This window comes from Scomber japonicus, chromosome 9 (genome assembly GCF_027409825.1).
Source record: "Scomber japonicus isolate fScoJap1 chromosome 9, fScoJap1.pri, whole genome shotgun sequence".
Taxonomy (NCBI): Eukaryota; Metazoa; Chordata; class Actinopteri; order Scombriformes; family Scombridae; genus Scomber; species Scomber japonicus.
In genome coordinates this window covers 18797869-18821455 of record NC_070586.1, presented here as the reverse complement: position 1 = coordinate 18821455, position 23587 = coordinate 18797869, and the positions used below count along the sequence as shown (strand labels likewise).

Genomic DNA, 23587 nt, shown 5'->3' with positions numbered 1-23587 from the left:
ATATGTATCCCCGTGTTATCACCTGCTGGTTTCATTATTGTAATATAAGAAATTAGAAGCAGGGAAATGTATTTATTGCACACATCTGTTAGTCTAAGATAGTTTATCATTGTCACTTTGTGCACTGAAGTTTAGCATCTGGCTCATATTTTAGCTACATCGCCACTGTCATATTTTGTTTGTTCCCAGGGGAACACACTTCAAACACTGAAGTCTGAGAAAATAACCAGAGGTTTCTGTCTTTTTTACTGCTGTGACTTTCAGTATGTTTATTCTTTGCAGCAGATTGTAACACTACTACATTTGATTACATTTTCACTGGACTGGGTGAATTATCTCTATTGTGTTCCTCTATTTGTTCAATTATTATTTCATACATTAGCCAGTCACTGAACTGAACTAGTACGCTACATTATTGTGGGACTAATATTTCCACTTGAGGATAATTAAAACTCTAAATGTTTTATAAAAATGAAAATAAAAACACTTACACTGGAAATATGAATCATTTAATTTTACCTCTTTACTGTAAATACAATATTATACATAAGCAGCAGTAATGCAGCCTTGGTTCTTAGAGGAAAGTTTTTTTTTCTCCTATATCTTAAAGTTAGCTGCCTTATGTAAACTTTGTGTAGCTGACATGACAACAATGTGTAGATGTTTTAATAATATTAGAGTTCACTCTTTTTGTCTTTTTTACTCACTGCAAGTGTAAAGTCCATTAACAGCATAGTAATCTGTTCAAAATCCAAGGACATTTTTCCTCAGAACATGACTTTGTGAGTTGTGTGTAATCCCAGATGAATGTGATCTTAATAACATTAGTCACTCCTATGTGACTTCTTAAAATTTAAAAGCACTGAAAAATATTTTTCAGCATTTAATACTACTTTTTGAATTGTATTTGCTTTATTATTTCTTTCTTTTATTGCAGCAGTGATCATTTGTTGTAGATAAAAGCTTTGAAATTGAAGGGAAAGGTTTGAATGTAATTAATATTTATTTAATTCATTTGCTCATGAAATTGGATTAAAAGGCCAGTAACCTTAGTTTGACTGCAGTGGAAACACATAAGTTGTGTGTAGGTGTATGTAGTTTTGTGTTGTGTATATATGGCTGCAGCTGTTTGTGGGTCTGCACTCACCAGCTGTATGTTCACCTTTGGCTGTGGAAAAAGCATTTGTTTTCATTGAACATGTGAGCTCTGCAGATGTTATATCCTATTGATGACAATAGGGGGAGGAAAAGAGAGGGTGAAAGTAAGTCAAATAGCATGTTATTGGTCCAGGAGAGAATAAACAGAGAAACAGAAGGAGGAAAATAGTGTTTACAAGTATACAGTTAGGATTTTTTCTTACTACTAGAAGAGAGAGAGCGATAGAGACAGCACTAATCTCTGAGGTGTTGCCTAGCTTTACTCATTACTTTCTCACATTACTTTTCTGTTCTCCAGACATGATGCCTTATTCACTGTCTAATCAAATGTAGCACCATCCAGTTATGTACTCAAACTTAAAAAGAAAGAAAAGAAAACAGGCTCACTTTTAGCCAATTGCCAATTTGACTCTGCTCATAATTCATATTCTGACAAAACTACTCAGTGTTATGGCAGCCAAACGGAAACAAAATGGCTGAGGGAATAGCAAAGTTAGGATGGAGAGACAGGTATCAACAAGAGCAAAAAAGAATGTGAGATACAGAAAGCCTCTGTGAAGACAGTAAAAATGAACTCATAAGCAGAGGGTGGAGAAACAGGTTGGAAGACTCTGTCCTCCAAGTGTCGTTTAGAAAGATTTTCTCATCTTGTGGAAAGAAATAAAAACAAGGAGACTAACAAGGCAGATACACAAAATCAGCCATGTATGGTATGTGTCACTTAATGGTTAATTGAAGGAGAAAAAGTCAGACATTGCTGATCTGTCAAATCTATAAATTGCCAGTGTGAGTGTGGACACTGTGCCCTTGAGAAAAAAGGAAGGAATAGAAAGACGGGATTTTGGAGACGAGTGACAGAGAGGCAGCTATGGGTGGCAAGTTGTGAAATATTGAGAATGACATTGTTAAAACTGAATATGAGCGACACTATCACTGTCAAGTCAACGGGCTGAAAAATACACACAAAATACTGATATATTTGTATACTGTATATGTGCATAGGAAGGAACACAGACACACACAGATTGCCCCAGTCAAGGGAAAATTGCTGAGAGAGCCATCTGTCAGAAGTTGCGCTCAGACCCGACCATAGTCTTATTGGTTCAATAGAATAAGACACAGTCTGCATGCAGTCACCTATAATGAGCCCACTGTAGCTGCCAGCTGAATAAAATATGTGTGTGTGATTGTGCGTGGATGCATATGTATGTGCCACTGTGTGATTTTTTGGTGAGAGAGATCAGAGAGCTCTGCATCTAATCTGACTGGCTTTGTATTTTATTTTTTGTTTGTTTAGAGCAGAATATCTGAGGTTGATTTTTTGTTTTCTTTGTTTGCTTGATTTTTTATCAGGAAGTGTCATAGTTGCTGTACGCTCCAAACACCCACAACAGTTTTTATGTATTTTTATTCTTCATTCTTTCAAAACATGCTTTGAAATTCAGCACCAGTTTAAGGCAAAAAAGTATATTTGGGAACAAATGCCTTACAGATTGGGCAATAACTGAAAATGCACCTTAAAGTCTTCTGTTACTAATGTTTCCTATTATTCCCCAAAGACTAGGGTGAGATATTAATAAATAGCTCAATTTATCACCAGTTTTTAAACAGCCTCTAGATATTATGGATTGGCTGTACACTGGTGTGTGAAATTTTATCTCATTCGGCAAGGCAAGGCCTTACTTTTTGCCCTTTAGAAATAAGTGGATGGATACACAAAAATGCCACATACACATGCACGTGCACACAAACACTGTCATACACACACAGCCTTGACTCTCCGTTGTCTGTTGTAACCCTTACATTATACACAGATTGTATTGATCTGTATATAGGAGGCAAGCAGGGAAACACAGCCTGTAAATAAGCTCAAAGTAATTTCTGCTGACTCCATCATATTTATGTTCCTTTCAACTGTGGAAAGTGGAAAGGAGGCAAAAGTGCTGATGAGGCTTGAAGAAAGGAGGAGAGAAGAGGAGAATTGAGTGTTTCCGTAATGAGTCGAATGTCAAGCACTTTCTGCATATGGTACACACATGCACTCTCGTACACACATTCAATGGGTGACTTGTACTCCAGCATTTAGGAAGGGCTTTAAGAAGTTACCACACTAAGCCATACACACATGCATATCCTGGCACATACACACACAAACACACAGAAAAAGGCCAGGGGTTTATCGCTAGTCTCCACACTTGGCCTGATGCAGTCTGGAACTTCACTGCCTGGTCTACCTTCATTCATTGCAGGGAATAGGAAGAAGCTCTCCAAGGCCAAAAAGCAGCCAGTTTTAATGAATGTTTACAAGCAATGATGCAGCAAGTCGCTCAGAGTGTCTCTGAAGGGCAGGCACACAAATGCATTCACACCCAAGTAACTTGTGTGTATGTGGGTGTATGTGGTGAAGTTTAGGATGATTTTTCAAAAGGATATATTTAGTCACTTTGACCGAAAATTGAGTGAAACTGTTTATAATGCTTTTTTTCACAGGATATTTTGGAAGGCAGTGTGGTCCAACCTGGAATCCAAAAGGCACAAATCAAAGGGACTTGAACCCAAAACTCAGAACCTGCAGAAGAGCTTGACCTATATTGTTTTTTGTACAATAACCTTTTTTTCCTTTATTTTATAGTTGAAAGCGCAGAGAGATAGGAAACATTGGTAGAGGGAGGGCTATGACATACAAGTTTTTTTGTTTGTTTATTTTTGTATTTGTTTTTTATTTCAGTATAGTTTTAATAAAGGCTGTTCACACATGTCTACACATTTAAGTTCTTATCACCTGAATCTCAACATACATGCATTGGCATGAAACTGAGACTTAAACCTGTCCTGTACGCACATACATGTTCTGAAGACCTGACCAGAGTCTGTCTTCATGCCAAAATTTGTTTCTATTTTTTCTGTTCCTTCTTCATAGAGAAAGATATGCTTGTTTCAGACACCCCTAAAAGCGTTCACAAATAAAACATCATTTAGGAATGGCCATGATAGGCCGTACAAAAGACTCACTTTTATCGCAGTTGTTTTTCATCTAAAAGTGGGATGTGTCTTACATCAATGTGTCCTTTACACCAGTAAAATACAGAGAGAGGTTGTATCTGGATATGATTATAGGTATGAAAAGGCCGCATGGTAAGAACAATAACTATAAGTATAAAAATAACGTTGTTAGGATTCACATTTATGAACTATAATGTCCTATAAACAGTGGTCTCAAGCATGTGCTGCATGTTCCAGCAGTTTCGGCAGCTAATGACAATAGGCTACTAATGACCTGTTGTTGAACGAAGAAAAAAAACAGGCGGGTTCACCGGCAGGTGGTGATTCAGTGTGTTGTAGTATTTCAGACATTAGTTGCTGTGTTTTAGACAGTAGTTGCAGTTACAGTATTTACAGACCAAAGTGACCCAACCAACAGCAGTAGATGTTGAAGTGAAATGTGTAAAAGTGCACAGATCACCAGCTTTTATTGTGCTGTGTCTTTTATTGTTTTTCCACTGGATGGAAGGGAGGATGATGCTTTTTGCGTTTGATTCTGGGACTGACACAGAGTCTGGGGACAGTATGCTTGGTGATCCTTACAGCGACTCGTGTGCAATCTTTGCGCACAGCGACAGCTCTGATGAAGAGTTTTTGGGACTTGAGTAAGCACACAGGTACACACTGTATTAATTATGTAAAGTTACTGCGTTCTTTTAAAAGGTTCAATGAAACTCATAGCCTAACCCCTAAATTCCACCAGATGTGTCTGCGGTACGTCTCCGCTCCGGCATGGCGGCAGATCTGATTCTTAGCCATTCTAGTCAATGTGTGTACTTCCACCGGCTGCGGAACGGCTCCGTCATACCTGCGGCACGGCTATGGCAGTCCGGAGGCCTCTGGAGGACACACGCAGAGCTTCTATTTTTGCCGGATGCCAGATCAAGGCGCAGCAATTCAGCACCGAGTGGATCGTAGGGGATAGGAAGTCAAGCACAAATACAAAATAAAAACGTCCGGTTTTCAAAATAAAATACACCATGTTCACGGCGGATCATATTTCCCAGCACTATACCTTGAAAACGACAAGGCAGATTAACAGGTCAGCACCCCTACTACTCCTCCGAATGGATGTGTTGGTTTTGTGGTTATCTATATAGAAAGTACATCCCACTATATCGCGCAATTATCCGTGAATTCGGGAGATCTCATGGGTTTGTGGGTATAAACATGTATTATAAAAAAAATTTTCCTAGCATGAGACCCCCGAAAATAGGCTGCCTCTTATACACTGGTGCGACTTTACAGCATGTTTTATGGTATATGACAAACCAGCATAACATTCTAGTTTGTCATAGCATGTATTTAGCCTAATGAGCCATTAAGCCATTTGTATGTCACGTTAGCCTGAACACCACACAAATGGCTGCCAGCTACCAGAACAAGACACTATATGATGAGAAAATGACAAGGCGTGGCCTTTTATTTATTTTTATTACTGGCCGAGTAAACATGTAATGCAGACCACTGGTACAGACAGAGAAAGAGAGTACAACTCCTTAATAAACTACTGAAAATAACTAAACCCGGAAGCTGTACACAATCCAAAAGCACAAACTCAACTCAAAACCCAATGCTTTTGTAAAAAACACAACTCTAATCAATGCAACACTTTTTAGTGGCTGCCCTCACAGATTATAGATGGACTAAATGCATACCAAGTAAAGCTGTTGAATTTTTAATAGTCCACCTTGTTAGGTAACCAGATGTATTTCTGTGACGTCAGACATTGGATTCTAAAATCTGTGTTTTTCAATGAAGCCAATCAGTTATTTCATGGCTCTAAATACTGGTAAGATGTGTGTGTCTTTGTTGTGCTGAGAGGATGAGAGTCTGGCTGACTAGGTACCGTATGTTACTGTCTTCGTGCCAGTGACCTTCATTTGGATCTCCCTTCCAAAAACAACTTAATTACAAGCAAGCAATAGAAGGCAAAGAACAAAAGTAACACAGAGACAAAGAGACCCAAAGCAGACTGCAGGAAAAATTGATTTTCCAAGTTGCCTTTTCCTATCAATTTCAATTGTTTGTATAGGACCATCAAAACACTGTTTGCTCTCCTTTGTCATCCATAGTGACAATGAGGGTGACTTGAAATATTGTGTAGTGTTATCCTTGCCTCTTAAATACAGGCACACATATACAGTATGTAGGCGTACACTCTTATCTTACACAAACTGTATCTCTCTCACACACATGCAGACACAGCTGATATCTGCATGATGAGCATGCTTCGAAGCACAGCTAAGTGGGGGAATAATTTGCATTTCAATCTTTTAATTTGCTCCCTTTTTGTGAAATAGAGCCGACTTCCACGAGCTTACCACAGAGAGTACAGATCCCCATTTCAACGCCCACCCTTAGGGTGAATCTGAGCAATTTGAATATCTTTTTTTTCCCCATTTGAGCTCACATTGAATTCACATCATATTCCTATTACACATTGAAATTTTGTGGGTTTTCAACTTTAGTCATGTTCTGAACATGTCGACTCTGCAAAGATACAGAGTTAAAGACACATTGCGCTGGTCTGTGCTGCGGTGTGACAAGGAGCTGAAATTCCCAACATAGAGATACAAGCTCCTCAGAATTGACTGCAGCACTTTATTTTCCTTGCCACTGCATCATAAAAATAAAAACAGCTTGGTCTGTTGTGGCCTCCTTTGAATCTTTCAAAGTGTGCTGAAGTGGTTAACATGGAAAAGAAACAGGAGCATCTGAAAACAACACATTCTGTTTTTCACCTTCTTGCAATAAAAAGTTGAGTTCTTTGTCAAAATGCATTAGAAATGAACCAAGTAAATATTTTATTGTAACGGCATGGCTTGGGCAAACCTGAAAATTCTACAGTGAAGAAATTGGCATACCTTTATATTTGTCCAAAATCTTTTGAATGCAATTAAGTCATCTTTAACTTGGTGTTTTTTATGTTTATACCATGCAGTGAATACAGTGATATCTGGATATTGATTTTAAAAAAAAGTTTTATTTATGTATAAACTTCATACAAAGTTCAGTAAACAGCAGAAACCCAAATCAAATCAATATTTGGTGTGAGCATGCCCTGCCTCAAAAACAGCATCAGTTTCCTCAGTATACATGCACACAGTTTTTAAAGATACTTCAGCTGCTATGGCTCAACAGTGGTTTTCTCCTCGGTGATGTTACATCTAGCGCTGGCACAGTAAAACAAATAGATCAGCCTGGAACTCCACAGATAAAATAACTAATTATCTAATTGATCAGTAGAAGGTTTAACTTTTCCCCGGGCCAGTGAGGATGGGAGAAATGTATAAACATTTAGAAAAGACGATGATGACTGAAGAAATTTAGGCAAATGTTAAACTTATAGGAGGGTGCATAACAGTAATGGCTCAAAACTAACTTTCTCGCCACCTTGCCAAAACTGCCCCAAAGAATATTTTTGTATGTCTGGTTCCTATGATGAATCTACAGATGTAGAGTGCAGACACATGATACAGCCAGTTTAACTTTTCCCCTGACCCCAGCAAGAGGCAGGCTTGGGGAGACCATGGCAAAAAGTCCAGTGTCCAACTCTGTTCTGTCTATATGTTTGGGGTTATTGACATGCTGCATTATAAATCTGGGACCCGTCAGATGCCTCCCTTATGGTACTGCATAATGGCTAAAAATCTAAACATCTAAAATGCCTAAAGCGTTTGTACAGTATTGTATATCTAAAATCAGTGACATCACCTCACCATAGCAGCTTTTAGACTTGTTTAACAAAGAAAAAAAAGCAACGTTTAAGACTTATGAAAGATTGAATTACTTGTAAAGATGGAGATTTGTTGCAGTTTGCAGGCACATGCTGTTGGTGTGTGTGCCTGAGTGAGCAAAGACGTTCAGTTTGTATTCAGTGTGTTATATTTGATGATTACTTTTTTGGAAGTAGGGCAAGGGAGCAGGTGACTGACAGATTGAACCAATGTTCTTTGAAAAGTATAACATCTGTGTCCTGCAGTAGTGTTGCTGCATGTTTACCCGTCATACAACTAGATCAAGCACTTATATAACACACACAGGCCTTATTTAATTCATTTTCATGATCTTTGAATTGGCCTCCTCACTTCTCTCTGACCCTCCTCCTCTCCTACGGAAGAGGATTAGGGCCACTGTGGGGGAAAAAAAGTGAGTTCTGACTTTTTTCTCAGAATTTTGACTTTTTTTCTAAGAATTCTGACTTTAATGTTAGTTCTGAGCTCACTTTTTTCCCACAGTGGCCCTAATCCTCTTCCGTACTCTCCCATGTGTTTTCAATTCTGAATATATTTTACATGCAATGATATTGAACCTTACTATTTCATGTAATTGAACACAATGTTTTCTCTCCCACATGATGTACATCTTTGAAGGAGTCGTTAAGTGTTCATGCACAAGTCTGTCGGTATACAGTATGTGTGAATGTACATGTCTCTTGCTTAGAAGTATGCAAATACAAGTCTGTGTGTACATGTGTGTTTTGTGTGTTAGTGTGTTGTTTGGGTGTCTGTATGTAGTGCATATGTCAGTACCAACAGGGTCCAGGACTATTTGTCAACATCAGAGGTGACTCATTGCCAATATGAAATATTAATATCTCATTCATGAATATTAATTACTTTATTGAAGCAATTACCATAATACCAACACTCTTCCAGCACGTTACACTTAGTATTAAAGGGAAATGAATTATACACTAAATAATATGGATTTATTCCCTTTATGTGATTTTTATGAGCACACAGAGAAATTAAAGTGCTCGCCTCTGAGCATTGCATCATAACCCTAACCCACACAGAAGAATGAGCTTTTAGCAACAGTGTATCTGGTGCAATGCACTGTATATATTGCGCGTTGTCTTTGTCAAATTACAAAATGATATGACATTAAAATATATTTATTCTTGTTACATAAGCCACAAGTGCACACACAACAAATTAAAATGTTGCCTAGATGAAATTGAATTCACTCTTAAGATTAAAAAAAGAAAAAAAAATGTTTCCTGAGGAAATGTGATGTAAATTTGGTTGCCAAATTACTGATTGCAATTTGTATTTATTATGTTAAGTGTAATCATTTCTCCAGTCTCAATCAAAACTTTGGATTACATTCAAATATCACTTTATTAAAAGTCCTCATGCTGTTGGAAGGATAAATGAAATTAGCCAGAAATTACATGAGCTCAAGACTCGCTTTTACATCTGCATAATATTTTATCTTTAATCAATACTTGGACAAGTGTGTTATGTTTAGGATGTTCATGACAGAATCAAGTCTGTCTTTCTAGGTTGGCTGAATATATTCATCACTCTTATCTATTAAATATTGAGAAAATAAATAAATAAATAAATGAGCTAATTTGAACACATTAGCCAAAAGCATTATAATTAGGTCATCTTGATTATTCCCTGTGTTCTTAGATGTTTGGTGTGTTTATTAGAGTGTTAATGTATTCTTAGCGTGCGTGACTCAGCGGCATTGCTTTTCCTGTCCCGTTTTAATAACTCCATTTTGCCTTTACACCACCCCCCTTGAAAGCCTTTCAGATGCATTTCATTCCATCATGATGGTGGTCTACGGTTTCTTAATCAGAGAACATACTCAGAAAGGAGATTAGGTGCATATAAGAATCCTGAACTTGTGCATCTTAGCTCAAATCCACATTATTACTGGCATGCCGTATTCTTATAATGGCGGCACTTGATGGTTTGAAAAAATTGGTAGACACATAGAAACTCCTTCTGATAGTAAAGGGTATTAGAGCGGACACATAGACAAGAGAAGAGAAGAAGGCAAGATAGGTGGTGGAGTAGGAATGCTTGCACTCTGTCATACTCCTTCTGCCTTTTTTTCTGTTCTCTCACATTTTCCCTCGTCACCCTGGCCTCAACACCATAATATGTCTTTCCTAAGTTGTTTATAATCACTGAGACACCGTCAGTCCAGAACGATTGAGGTGCTAGAGGAGAAAAAGAAAAAAAGAATAACGATTTCTGCAAGTCATCAGCCAGTAGAGGGGTATAATCTGAGGCAGTGAAGGTGCTTGCTCAGTGGTGAGATTTGAAGCTTTACAAGAAAGCCACATATATATAAAACCCTCCTGGATGTGCCCAACGCTCGACTGGCTTCAAAGCTGCTCTCATCTGGAGCTACAGTACCTTTAACTGCAGCATGTCAACAAGGATATGGAAAGAGGAGAGGATGAGAGAAGAGGAGAGGTGAGGGGTGCAGAGAGGCAGGGAGAAGAAGTAAGTGAGTGAGTGAGTGAGGGAGGTAGGCAAGCAGGCAGAGACACACACTGAATGAGTTTGATGCAGATGAGTTGGCTTATGGAATAATTTTGTTCGCCAAACCTGCAGGAAGCATCACCTCCTGTATCTGACAAAATTTTCACCCCTGTTCCTGACTGTCACTGTTTATTTCACTCAGAACAAATTAATTACAGTGTGTCAACATATGTTCATTTGGCTTTTTGGGGTGTGTGTGTGTGTGTATGTGTTTGCCTTTGATTAGGTTTGCCTTAGGAAGCTTCTGAATTAGTTGACTCAAACAAAAAGAAATCAGTAACAACTAAAATACAGCTTATTATGACTGACCCAAGTTCTTTCATTATCAGATCATTTAGACTATACTCCCAAAATGTTTTAGTAGTGCCTACAATTATGATAAGGGCTCGTTGAGATTCTTCTAAAAACAAGCCCTATACAGTATTTAAGTCATATTAATGTTGTAACACTCTAGCTATAATTATATATATCTATTTATTTTTGTTGGAACCTGAACTCAAATGTCTTCAGAAACCTGGTTATCTGTATAATGCCATGCTCAAACACGTGATCCTATTCAAGCATGTTATGTAGCCCGCAGATGCTGGATATTGTTAATTACATGATTTATAATTGCAGATATTGAAGATTATTATATTTACTTAAATAATAATTAAATAATGAACTATTTTCGTCCAGATTTGAAAGGAAAACATGATTTTCACTCCTCAACTGTGCTTCAACATGTTAAATGTTCATTACTTATATGACAAACATCTTAATTATTTGTTCTGTTTTCTCTCTGCTCCTTCCACACAAAGTAGTACAACATGTGATCACACAGTGTGAGCAATCATGATTCATTGTGACTTTCGATGAAATACCCTGCTTCATGTAATAATCAAATTTCTTTAATGAGACGCTGTTGCTTTCTCATTATGTTGTCAGAAAACATAATGCAGGTAGTAGTTATTGTTTGTAAGTATAAATGTAATTTATTCCAGACAGAGTTGGCTTTTCTTTATGAGAGTTTGACTACAGACATCATCATTCTGTATTAATGCTTTGCAAAAACATCTTTATAGAATTCTGTGACATGAAAAGATTTCTACAGTGTTTTAGTCGAAAAAATATGAAGAAGTATAAAATGTTTTTTTGTGTGAGATTAACAGCAATTGAACTTTTGAAATTTTTCATAAGAATTTGAGATTCTCTTATAGCAAGGTTTTTCAGATTCATTCAAGACATATGGGATGCTGTGTAACTTTTCTTTACAACAGCTTTTTTTTATTGACCTCATGAAATCATTTTCAGTGGCATTTTGGATAATTTTCACTGCCAATTTATCAAATGATGCGGGTTAGGGTTGTTTGACAAACCAAAAGTGAGAGGAGTAGCTGAATTTATAATGCATATAGTTTTAATCCCTGTTACAGATTATAACTGTGAGTATTTTTCAAAAATATAAGCAATAAACACAATGTTAGGTAACAACATGCACAGTTCAACATCTCAACAACATTCCTCTTTGTCTGTTTGTTACGTTTGGTACTTTATGGTTTAAAATATGACAGCTTTGGTGGCTTCTGTAGGCACAGGGCAGCCCAAGAGAGGGTTAGCACCAGGTTTGCGTATTAAAAAACGCTCCATGTTGGCAATGTCAGTTACGTGAGTAGCTGTCACAGCTGCTTCAAATGCTCTAGTTGGAAGAGCCTAACTGTCCCAGCCATTTCTGAGTCACACTTTGAATACAGAGCAATACAAGTATCTGTTATCCACCACTGCTTTTAGCAGGACTGCACCACTCCAGGCATTTCTTGTTGATACTTTAATTGTTCTGCTTTTATTAGCCTCTAAACTCTGTGGCCATCAGTAACAGCTTTTGTGTGGATCATTGAGTTAGAAAATTGAAATGTGCTGTATTATTTTATTTTCATTTTATCATCATATTATTTTTATTTTTCATATTTTCAATATCTTTAAAATCAAATAAATCCCATTGAGGTTGGATTGACTTGGCCTGGCCAGCCCCATAAAGTGTTTCCAAAAGGACAGTAAAACACCAGGCACACAAATAAAACAATACTAAAACCTGATAACAATGTTATGAAAGCTAAAATAAGCCAATAAGATAGAAAATTAGAATAAAAAATAAAAAGTCTAAGAAGGTTAAAAACATAGACAATTAAGGAGCCATTACAATTTGTCATATCCTTGAATTCAGCCACAGTTGAGGAAATTTAGGCAAATGTTAAACTTAATTTCCCTCTGCAGACTATTCCCAGTGGCTGGGGCAGAACACAAGAAGGCTGTCTTTTCCATCTCTGTCCATATTAGCAAATATAGTATCTTATGATCTGAGATAATTATTGGAATAAATACGTTTTCAGAGATATGACATGTTCATGTGTAAATATATAGGTTTCAATAACATAAATAGAGATTGAATATCTCAAGAAATGTACATTTAAAATGAAAAGTGTCATTATGCACATGAGACAGTATATCTCTAATGCTGTATATTTCTGTATCCCATCTGAATCTCTTAGGAACACAATATCATTTTCATACTCAGAGAAGCCAGTACGGTCTCTTGTTCTTGTCCTGAGTCGTTTTTATTCAGTGTCACTGTGATTAACACAGCTGATAAAAATATATAGGACGATGAATGTCACTGAGGGTAATGATAACTCTAAATTTAATTTCTATTCAACTTCATCCCACTGTAGCACACCATACAGTTGATAGACTATCCATTTGAACAATTTTGTGAGTCACCCTTTAAAATTGAGTCTTTATTGTGAGAAATAATCAATTTATTCTTTTTGTCATTTAAAACTTTCAAATCTGTTCATTTTAACTTGATGTGCAACATCCCAACAGTGTTGCCTAATGTTTGCAGAGACCAACCTGCAATTGGTTTTCACACGCCTGCTTGTTTGTCCTTCAGCTAGACATTTGTGTGCCTGTGAAAGAATGAAATACCCAAAGTGTAGTAAAAACCTTACATCATTTTGTGGCAAGATTGCAGGGATTCCAACTGGGAGCTGACATCAGCTGAACATATTCCAACTCTCTCCTCATTTTAAAAGCCCTAATGAACTGCTCTAGTCGTCTTTCATCCAAGAATAACTGGAGTGTGATGCTGTAACTTTGAAGAGAAGCTTCAGAAAGGTTGGCAGGGGGAATGTAGATTTTAAAAAATTATGGTGCATTTGATAGAAGTGGATGTTCAGAACTGTGGACAGACACTGTGAACCCTCCTCACTGTCTGAAGTTGTGAAAAGGATAGTAGGATGAACGCAAGATTGATAATTGAAATGTGTTGCTGATGCAGTTGTGGGATGAAATTCTGAAAGTGAATGCCTCAAGCACCTCTCGTCAACACTTCAGCAAAATAAACTAGTGACTAAAGGTGCTTGTTTACATTGAGATCCTACAGGAGACCATTATCTATAGGCCATGCACAATAACAGAGCTAGTCCTTAAAAACCACTTTGTCCAGCCATTCTAGCAGTTGACCCCCAACTCCTCATTGACACTGAATTGTGGATGTTTTCCTGATACAGGAAACGTACCTCTTCATCATACTACTGTACTCCTTCCTCCTGCTCCTCAATGCATTGCTGACATACAAAGGTTTAACAAAAACTCTTATACACAGCTCAGCACAGGGTGATACCTGAAGTGAGAGATGTTTGAAGGGTGGCAGCAGCAAATTATTTTTAGGGATCCAAAGGTGAATTATGCTTCCAATAGAAGCAAGCAACCACAAAATAATGTTTATGATTTATGTTATATCTACTAATTTCTCTTGTTAAGAGAAGATTCTATAATAAATAGTTGATAGGACATTCTCTTTGAAGTTGCCCCTCTTCACCTGTACCTCACTTTGCACCTCTTTCTCTATAAAAGGTTTTGATCTCATAGTTACCCCAACAGATCAGCTGCATACACACACACACACACACACACACAGTGTGGGAAGGGCTTTTTGCACCATCATGTTTCTCTATGATTAGTTTGTCTAAGAACTGAGGGATGAGGACTGTACTCTCATGTATCTGAGCACTTGATGTCCTTGCCAGATATTTGGGCAGCATCCTAAGTGAGCAGATGTGTCTGTGAACCAAGTGCTGCTCCGTCTTTCTCCCTTTTTTAAACATTATACCAGCCAGAATTTCAACATTATGGAGTCAGTGGTGAATAGCAAATGGACTGCATTTATATGGAGGCTTTCTAGGCTTCCAACCACACACTGCTTTACAATGCATGTCAGCATCCACACATTTGCGGGCTCATACATGATTGCAGAGGCTGCCATGCAAGGTGCCAACCTGCTTATCAGAATCTAAATTAATGTACATTCACACACACCAATCGCACTGCCTTCATGAGCAATTTGGGTTTCATTATCTTGCCCGAGGACACTTCAACATGTGGACTGGATCGAACCACTGATCTTCTGATTAATGACAGACCTGCTCTTCCTCCTGAGCCTCAGCCGCCCAATGACAGTCACAAGGATTTTATAATATGAAACAAGTTAACTCATGTTGAACCTTAACATAATCTTGCAGATCATGTACACTACATGATTCTATTCAAGCTGAAGGTACACTAATCATGTTTTTATTTCAGTCCATTAGTCATCTGTTCAACATATTCCTAATTATCTTTCACTCAGCTTTTACTCTCCCTCTTTTTCCTTCTTTCCTTGGGGCATACAATGCCAATGAAACATTGAGACACTCAGCTGTATTTGTGTTAATTTAGCCACATGAGCCAAAAGGCAGGATGATAGATGAGAACAAAATCAGAGATAGAGGAAGTGTCTAAGAGAATTTTTAAATAAAAACTGGGAGGATTAGAAAGAGGTTCAAGGACTAATTACTTGAGCTGAGCTGCTTAGCAGCCGGTAGTGGGAGACTGCAGCTTGTGTAGTGGTGTTGCAGTACTTGGGAGCTCTCCGATTTTATGTAACTGTATTAATGATACAGCTTTACTGAAAAAAAGATGATAGAGGCTAAGCAAAACCCTTCCCTGCATGAATAAGAAATACACATGTACAGATCTTCTAATGACTACTAAATTGTATAACAGGACACATGAAAATTAAGTCAAAGAAAAAAGAAAAGAAATCATGAAAATTCCAATAATATAAGACTGCATGTATATAGCCAACTGTCCATTTATACAGTCGATCAGCAAATCTTACCATGAAATTGGTAGAGTTGAGACATTAACGCTATGTGTCACAAAATGAAAACAGGAGTCTGTCAACCAGCTCAGAGTCCAATTATGTAGCAAGTTAATCAGTCAGGCAGTCACACAGAAAAGGGATCAGGCAGCCAGCTATCTATCTAATCAATCAGATAGGAAGACATCTAGTAGTCCAGTCAGTCACAAAAGGCAGATGTCAGGAATTAGGCCAGCAAATTAGGCTATGTTGACTTGAAGATTAGTAACAATATATCAAACATTTCAAACATAGCAACATGCAGAGGTGGAAAGAGTCTGAAATATAACAGGTTGTCACAGGCTGGAATAATTTATGAATGTTACGTTATTGCTTCATGCTGGTTAATGATGCTGTACGATCCCCTTTGCTTAAAAAAAAAAAAATTGGCCAACATTTTTTACTCAGTAACGGATGTGATTTAAAATGTGGCGAAGTACAATACTTAACACAAAACAGATTTAAGTAAAAGCAAAAGTACAGATTTTAAAAACTACTTTAAAAAGTACAAGTACATAAAAAAACTACTCAATCACAGTAACGCGAGTAAATGTAATTCGTTACTTTCTACCTCTGGCAACATGAATGCAAAAATGGCAGCTGTGGCTCAGGAGTGGGTTTCCACTAAACACAGGGTTGGCGGCTCGAACCCTGACTCCACCTGGCCACATATCGAATTGTCCTTGGGCAAGGCACTGATTGCTTCATAGTTCCCAGACTGACAGCGCCTTGTGTGGTAGATGTCACCGTTGGTGTGTGAGTTACTGTGAATGGGGGGAATGGGAGGCAAAATTGTAAGGCACTCTAGATAAAAGTGCTAGATAGATACACACCTTTTATCAAAAGTCAAGCTGTAAAGTAGAGAAAAATGTATCCTCCATTTTGAGTGCGGCTGGAAGAAATGGAGAAATGCCATTTGCCCTCAGCTAAAGGGAACACAGCACAGAAGAAGAGAGGATGCAGGAGAGACTAGGTGGTAAGAATGGAAAGCTATATTCAGGGACACAATGGGGTGCCTTTGAAGCTGTTGAAATGGCATCCACAAAAGCCTCTTCATGCTAGATATGCCTCCTCTAAAATCCATACACATGTACAAATGCAAATGGAGATTCAAGCCCCTTTCACACATGCAATGCAACTTTTTTCAGACATTTTCCAGACATTACCCGGAGGAGCTGTATGTATGAACACAAATGTCCAAATCAGTTGGACTGGACATTAAACAGACTTTACCCTGCCAGCTCCCTAGTACAAAGCCCATATACTGTCTGATGTCTGAGCCCATGTATGAGTAAAGCAGTGAGTTCTCTGGAGAAATCACAGAGTGATGGGGCTATAACTGCGTGATGCAGTAAGTGCAAAATAATCTGGCTGTAAGGGAGACAGGACAAGAAATTCATCAAACAATTGTGGAACAAGCAGAACATAAACTTAAATATGACGTGTTTGACTTCCAGCAGTCGACCCCCTGCTAATTCATAGCTGATTTTTTTACACATGCTGCTGGCTCTGGATAAATGCAGCATTGTTTTTTTCTGGGCTTGAAGGCTCTGCTGTGAACCTGTTACTAATTGGAGAGAGAACTTCATGTGGTTTTTCATAAAATAAAAGTTTTGGGGGTTTTTTAATCTCTGAAAATCTTTAAAACACTGTATGACAGTTGCAGTGTACTTTTTGCATCATACCCTGCCTCCTGCACTCGTCGTCTAAACCAAACAGAGTATACATCTGATACGGACAGTCAACTGTTGTGTGCTACATGTGGGCAGTTCATACTGTGAAAATGCCACACAAATTCAGACACACTCCTCAAATGTTTAGGTGTTTTCAGTATTGGCACTACTGGAGAACTTGAAAGATGCCTTGAAAAGCGCCATAAAGAGAAGACCCTTTACTTGAAGTCCCGCAGAGAGGAATTGCTGAATAATTAGCTTTGGTTGTCCTGGCTGTACCCCAACAAAAGCACAAGTATCTTATGTTATAGTGTATTCAGTTAGGTTAAGCTAAGTTAAGACTTAGTTAAGTCTGTTGGCCAATGAATTAACAACTCACAGGAAGTCAGCTTTATCTGTTTTGAGATATTCAACCTGATGAATTTAGTTGACACTTAAACTGTCTACTCAATGGCATGATGTCCGTCAGCGCATGTTCTTTTAAAGATGGCAATGTTACTCACTGGCAGCCAGACTTTATTGAGGTTGTTTGGCTGCTTAGTCATAGACCTCTAATAATTAACATGCATGTTCATCAACAACTTATTTTCCTTTGCTGCCATTCATTCTCATGGTGCTTTTGTAGTTTGTATTGAAAAAGTATGTCTTTTGAAAAGAAATGCTAATACGTATACATACATCCTTTACAATCGTGCATGATACATGACTCAATCACTATAGTGACTTGAATGGTTTGCTGACTGGTATTGGGTGTTCTTCTGTAGTGTCATCCATCTGGGCGCATTTCACTGTATGAGCGATGGTTTTGATAGCACACAGCATGAAACACATTGTTTGAAAGAACCCTGTTTATACATTGGTTTTGACAGAGTAGTGATGTGTGCAGTGATGTAATTTACATAAAAGGAATATATTTTTAATTGTTGCATTTTCCTGCTGTTAGATGATCTTTTCATTTCAAAGCAAGTTACACACTTATGAATCATACATTCTTAATGGAAAGATATTATAAAATGCTGTAGTATATCACATCAATGTAACAGTTTAACCTGAATGTGATTGACATTATTCGCACCTTGTTCATTATAGGTGCCCTGTGGAGTGTCTGGTTTGTAGTAATCCTACAGAGTCATTTTTTAATGGGCAGGTTTCCATTTTGTCTTGAGTATACACACAAGGACATGCATGCATGCTTGTTAGTGATGCGATACATAGTCCTACTGTTGATTTCACACTGTTCTATAGATACAGGTGCTAACAAATGTGCTAGCAATAGTGAATAAGTCGTCCGCAAGGTAGAAACATAAATATAAGCAATGCATATTAATGCTTTAAAGGATAATTACCGTTTTTTACAACCTTGACCTTATTTCTAGCATAAAATACGACCATTTACTCACCCAGACAACTTTGGTGTCATTTGGAGTCGTTCGGACAAAATTAGCTCCAGTGGAGCGCCGCGTATATCCGTATAATGCGAGTACACGGGGCACCGAAGCGCAGCCTCTATATAACGCATTATCTACCACGAAACTAGTTCATTTCACCAATATTTTGTTATGATACGTTAGTGCTATTCCCCTCCGAGCCCGTGGTGGCATGTGAGGCCAGGAGATACGCGTCTGGATGTGTCAATAAACGTCCGTATCACAACACTGGACTCAATGATAAACCGGGCTGTGGTAGAGAGGTTCGGAAATGACATCATCCATCCATATTAAGGGCCTTTTCACTCCTCTTCTCAATGTTGAGTTATTCTCACTGACCTGATGTATAGGGAACAATGATATATCTGAAAATAATAATATTTATTTTATGAAAGTGTAAAATAAAATTACACACAAAATAGCAAATTGGCTGAAAGTAATACATGAAGAGTCACATGCACACTATCTTACAACAACCACATCAGATTAACAGGGAAAAACAGCACATAAACTACTGCAAGACAAGCTCACAATCTATACACTGGGCAGTGTGCTCCATTGTGCTGACCAAGTTATCACACAAACTGAAAAGGAGACAATAAAATCAAAACCAAAATAAAAAATAAAACGCCAAGGCAGCGGCACTAGCAGCTGAACAGCAGATCCCCTGATTTTCCCCAACTACCTTCATACACAAACACTAAACAAGCTCTTGGAAAAGGCGGCCCATTATCAGCCCCCCACTACACCAAGGCAAGACACCTCCCAGACACTGGGAATGGAGCAGGAACATCTGCAGTCCCAGTCAGCATGCCACTGCTATCACACACAGAACTTATCCACATGCAACTAAACTCAATTTACTCTCATGATTGGTATGTTTAACGAGCTTCATGCAGTGTGCCAGACAAAGCCCAGAATGAAACCCGCAGCTTGCCGACAGATGCTTATCACCCAATCACTGTCAGTGCATCAACTCCAGCCAGACCAACTGCCCCCACCACCAGTTGCTAAACTATCTTAAAAGGATGTCACCACTTTGTCTCTTTCACACACATACAAACGTACAAACAGAAGACAAAATTGATTTAAACATTGTCCAGGGACAGAAAAGACTATAAAATAAAACAAATTTTAGGACATTCAGATGTCAGAACTAGCAGAGTCATTTTCGTAGCTGTATTACATATTTTATAAAGTTACTTATGCAGCCAGAAATCAACATGAAAATTGTTCTGAGACTCAACAATAGGTTTTCTCTGGAAACTTACTCGGTCTTCCATGAATATTGCCAGTATGAAATCCTCAATCCCAAAATACCCTCCATGGGTGGAATGATTTACAAAAGTCATGTTTTAGAAGGTAGTGAAGTCCTAGGCACTGCAATCACGGTTTGGCATATATTTGGACATTTTTGACAGCCCACATTGTGACAAAAAATCATCTGTGCCTGCTGGTTGCATTCATCCTTGGAAAATATTCAGTTAATCTTCCCACTGGCAATTCCAGAGTAATTTCTCATGTATTGTTGATACACAAACTTTATCAAAAACCTTATTTACATATGATATGACACATATGTATATTTTAATTGATATGGCTTTGTTCTATTTGTTTCATTCACAGAAAAAAAAGATATTTGGAATTATTACTCATTACTTTGTTTGTATTTATAAAGCTTTCAGAAAGACTAAATACAAGAAAACAGTTTTCAAGAACATATTTAACTAATCTTTAATTAAAACACTACTGATCAGGTTGCAGTTTAGGCAACATTTTCTGATCTGTTTTCGTGAGAGATGTAGATCTCAGTTTTTGGAGTAACTGCTAAAATAACTGATGATTGTGGTTGTGAAATAGATTTCTTTATGACTGTTCATGCAACTGTGGAGAAAAAACACTCAATAAACAAGTTTAATAACATAACAAAACTAAACATGGCATATACATAAAAGCTCCCTAGAGGTGTGCAAACGAACATGCATAGGGATTATTTAAACTGAGTGTAGAGTACAGTCATACACATTATTGCACCTTCAGGCTTGCAGTAAAACCTGATGTCTACAGCAATTGTATTGCCTGAAAAAGATACAGTAAACCCAGAGAGAGAGAGAGAGAGAGAGAGAGAGGGACAGCGATAACAGATTTGAATTAAATCAAATGTTCTAAGCAATGCAGAAAATGCCTGAAAGGAAGACAGGAAAAGCAAGGATACCATGGAGAAAGAGAAGGGGATTGAGATAAAGGTAACACAGGATTACATGGGTGTCACATGTATTTTTGAGTCTCGGCTGGGGGAAGTGGAAGCGAGGAGAGCATCTGTTGGTCTGAGTCAACAGCAGTGAGTCCCTGCTACAAGAGTGAATGAAGTTAATTTCTAACAGATACAATGAGGGCAATGAGGAAGAGCTTGCAGGCTGCAAATCAATCATCTCTATGTTTCTCATTTGTATGTGTATGTTTATATAAGATATGCACACCTAGATGTGTGTAAATGTGCAACTGCTAGTATGCGTGTGTGTGTGTGTGTGTGTGTGTGTGTGTGTGTGTGTGTGTGTGTGTGTGTGTGTGTGTGTGTGTGTGTGTGTGTGTGTGTGTGTGTGTGTGTGTGTGTGTGTGTGTGTGTGTGTGTGTGTGTGTGTGTGTGTGTGTGTGTGTGTGTGAGGCTGGCCCTCACTTTACCAAAAATAAATGTGTGCTATTTTCCATCTTTGTTAATGCACATATAGATTCTCTTTGTGAGGGCCAGAGTTATGGTGACAACCATTTCTGAAACTAACAGAAAGCCGAAACATATGGCTTTTACTATAGCACCAGATTCTAGAGGACAAGGCCACAAAAGCTGTTTATAACACAAAACAGGGCTATAGAGGTTTTATGTTTGAAGGTGGACAAGCTCCTTTTCACTGTAATGTCCTCCAGGCATTATTAAATTCTTATACAGGCCGAAAAGTGCTTCCACATTTTGTTCAGATTGATCAGGCTTAAAGGCATTATTCAATGTAATATATCGCAATAGCAGGTTATGTTTTTTAACTTGTGTTCCTATAGTTATGCATGCAAGTATTATGAGAGTGATTTTACATCGAGATAAAAACAGAGTCTGCACATGGCACATTTACCTCAACATAGAAAATACTGTCTCAGTCATGTAGCAAAGATTTTTAATGTCTTTCTAAAACAGCACAAATTCAATTCTCTGCAGTTTCTCAGTTCTGTGCCCTATCTGTTAATCCAACCATAATCTTTCAGGATGTGCTTTGAGGTTTCAACAGCGTTTTCTCTTTCAGCAAAGAGTTGCTTGTACGTGTTGATGTGAACATCTTTTAATCTTTTTGGTGTTACTGCATAATTGTTAAACTTATTTCTCTCTTTCTTTCTAGGTGGAGAGGTGCCCTACACCACTCTGGCAACAAGGATGATGATGGGTGTTTGGTGGATGTTTGCTCTTATTGTCATCTCCTCATATACTGCCAATCTAGCAGCCTTTCTTACCATCACACGCATAGAGAACTCTATACAGTAAGTATCCAGTACATTTTAATCTTTTATTTTTTTTATTTTCTCAAAATGTTTCTGAATTAAACATCAAAATACATTGTTAATCCAGGTACTCTAGAACAACACAGTGCAGCATTTAACTAATTAATTAGCTGTATCAGTGACTCAATAAACTCAGTCACTGTTGATTTCTTCCTGTGAGCTGACATGCAAACTATCTTGGCTCAGTAAATTTTTGCTGCCAGTCAGCCTAGTGAAGGCTGCAGTCAGCTTTGCAATAGCTGCAGTTGACAAACGGCTGCTTCTGTGGACAGAAACACTGAATATAGATTGAATGAGAAGTTGGAATGCTGCATAGAGACAGAGAGTGTGAATGGACAATTGTGTTCACTAGATAACTTTTTGTCCCCCGCTGGTGACAAGGTGTCAGAGGATCAGAATTGACTCTACAGCTGATGCTGGATTCTGCCATACATCTCTTTTGCTCATTGCCTTGTGCAATGCAAAACCAGGGGGCAGAGCTTCTGAAGGAGCACAATGGGAGGGGTGTAGTTGTCTAGTTGTGTAGTTGAAATATCACAATTTATGTTTAAGAAAAGATCATAGTTTAAGCTAACGCAAGCATTTTGTTAAGGTTAGTGGACGTGTCCTGATGCCTATTATAATAACCATATAGTTAAGTTAATGGGACACTCATGGTCATGGTTAACTCTCCAAACTAGGGATGGGCATTTGAATACATTTTCTTGAATGATCATCGGGAAAATTATCGATCTATTATTGATTAATCATTATCTTTTATCTTAAAAATGCCATGATACGGGACGCTTGTAAAAGCAGCTGAGCCCAAAGATCTGAGCCAAACTTCTTCACATATCAATCAATGGAGTAGCCGGGATGCAGAGTCATTGTCGTGCTATCCTGGGGAGCCTGGCCAAGGAACAGGTTTACAATGAACTCCGTCATTTTCGTGTGAAAAGGTCCCACGGCAAACTTCGCCTTGACCTCTTTATGTTTACGTTTGATATATCGCCCCCCGTTGGTAAGATGTCTCATTGTTGCCACATAGTGAAATTCATTGCATTGCTTCAAGACTCACAGTACTCGACACAACTTCTATTTGAAACCAGCATTTGATCGATAAAAATTTCATGTGATCAACAACATTTTTAACGATCAATTATCGATCATTGATTAACCATGCCCATCCCTACTCTAAACATAGACATTTATGTTTGGATACAAGACTTGAAATCCTCAAACTACGACATACTGTAT

The 23587-nt window shown here is 38.0% G+C and overlaps 1 protein-coding gene across 1 annotated transcript in view; it reads left to right on the top strand.

Annotated features, from left to right (window-relative positions):
- grid2 (glutamate receptor, ionotropic, delta 2) overlaps positions 1 to 23587 on the top strand; it is a 537845-nt gene that overhangs the window by 435926 nt on the left and 78332 nt on the right. Inside the window, exon 12 of the mRNA XM_053326218.1 lies at positions 22192 to 22330. Within this exon, the coding sequence (XP_053182193.1) occupies positions 22192 to 22330 (139 nt within the window). The remainder of the gene's footprint in view (positions 1 to 22191; positions 22331 to 23587) is intronic.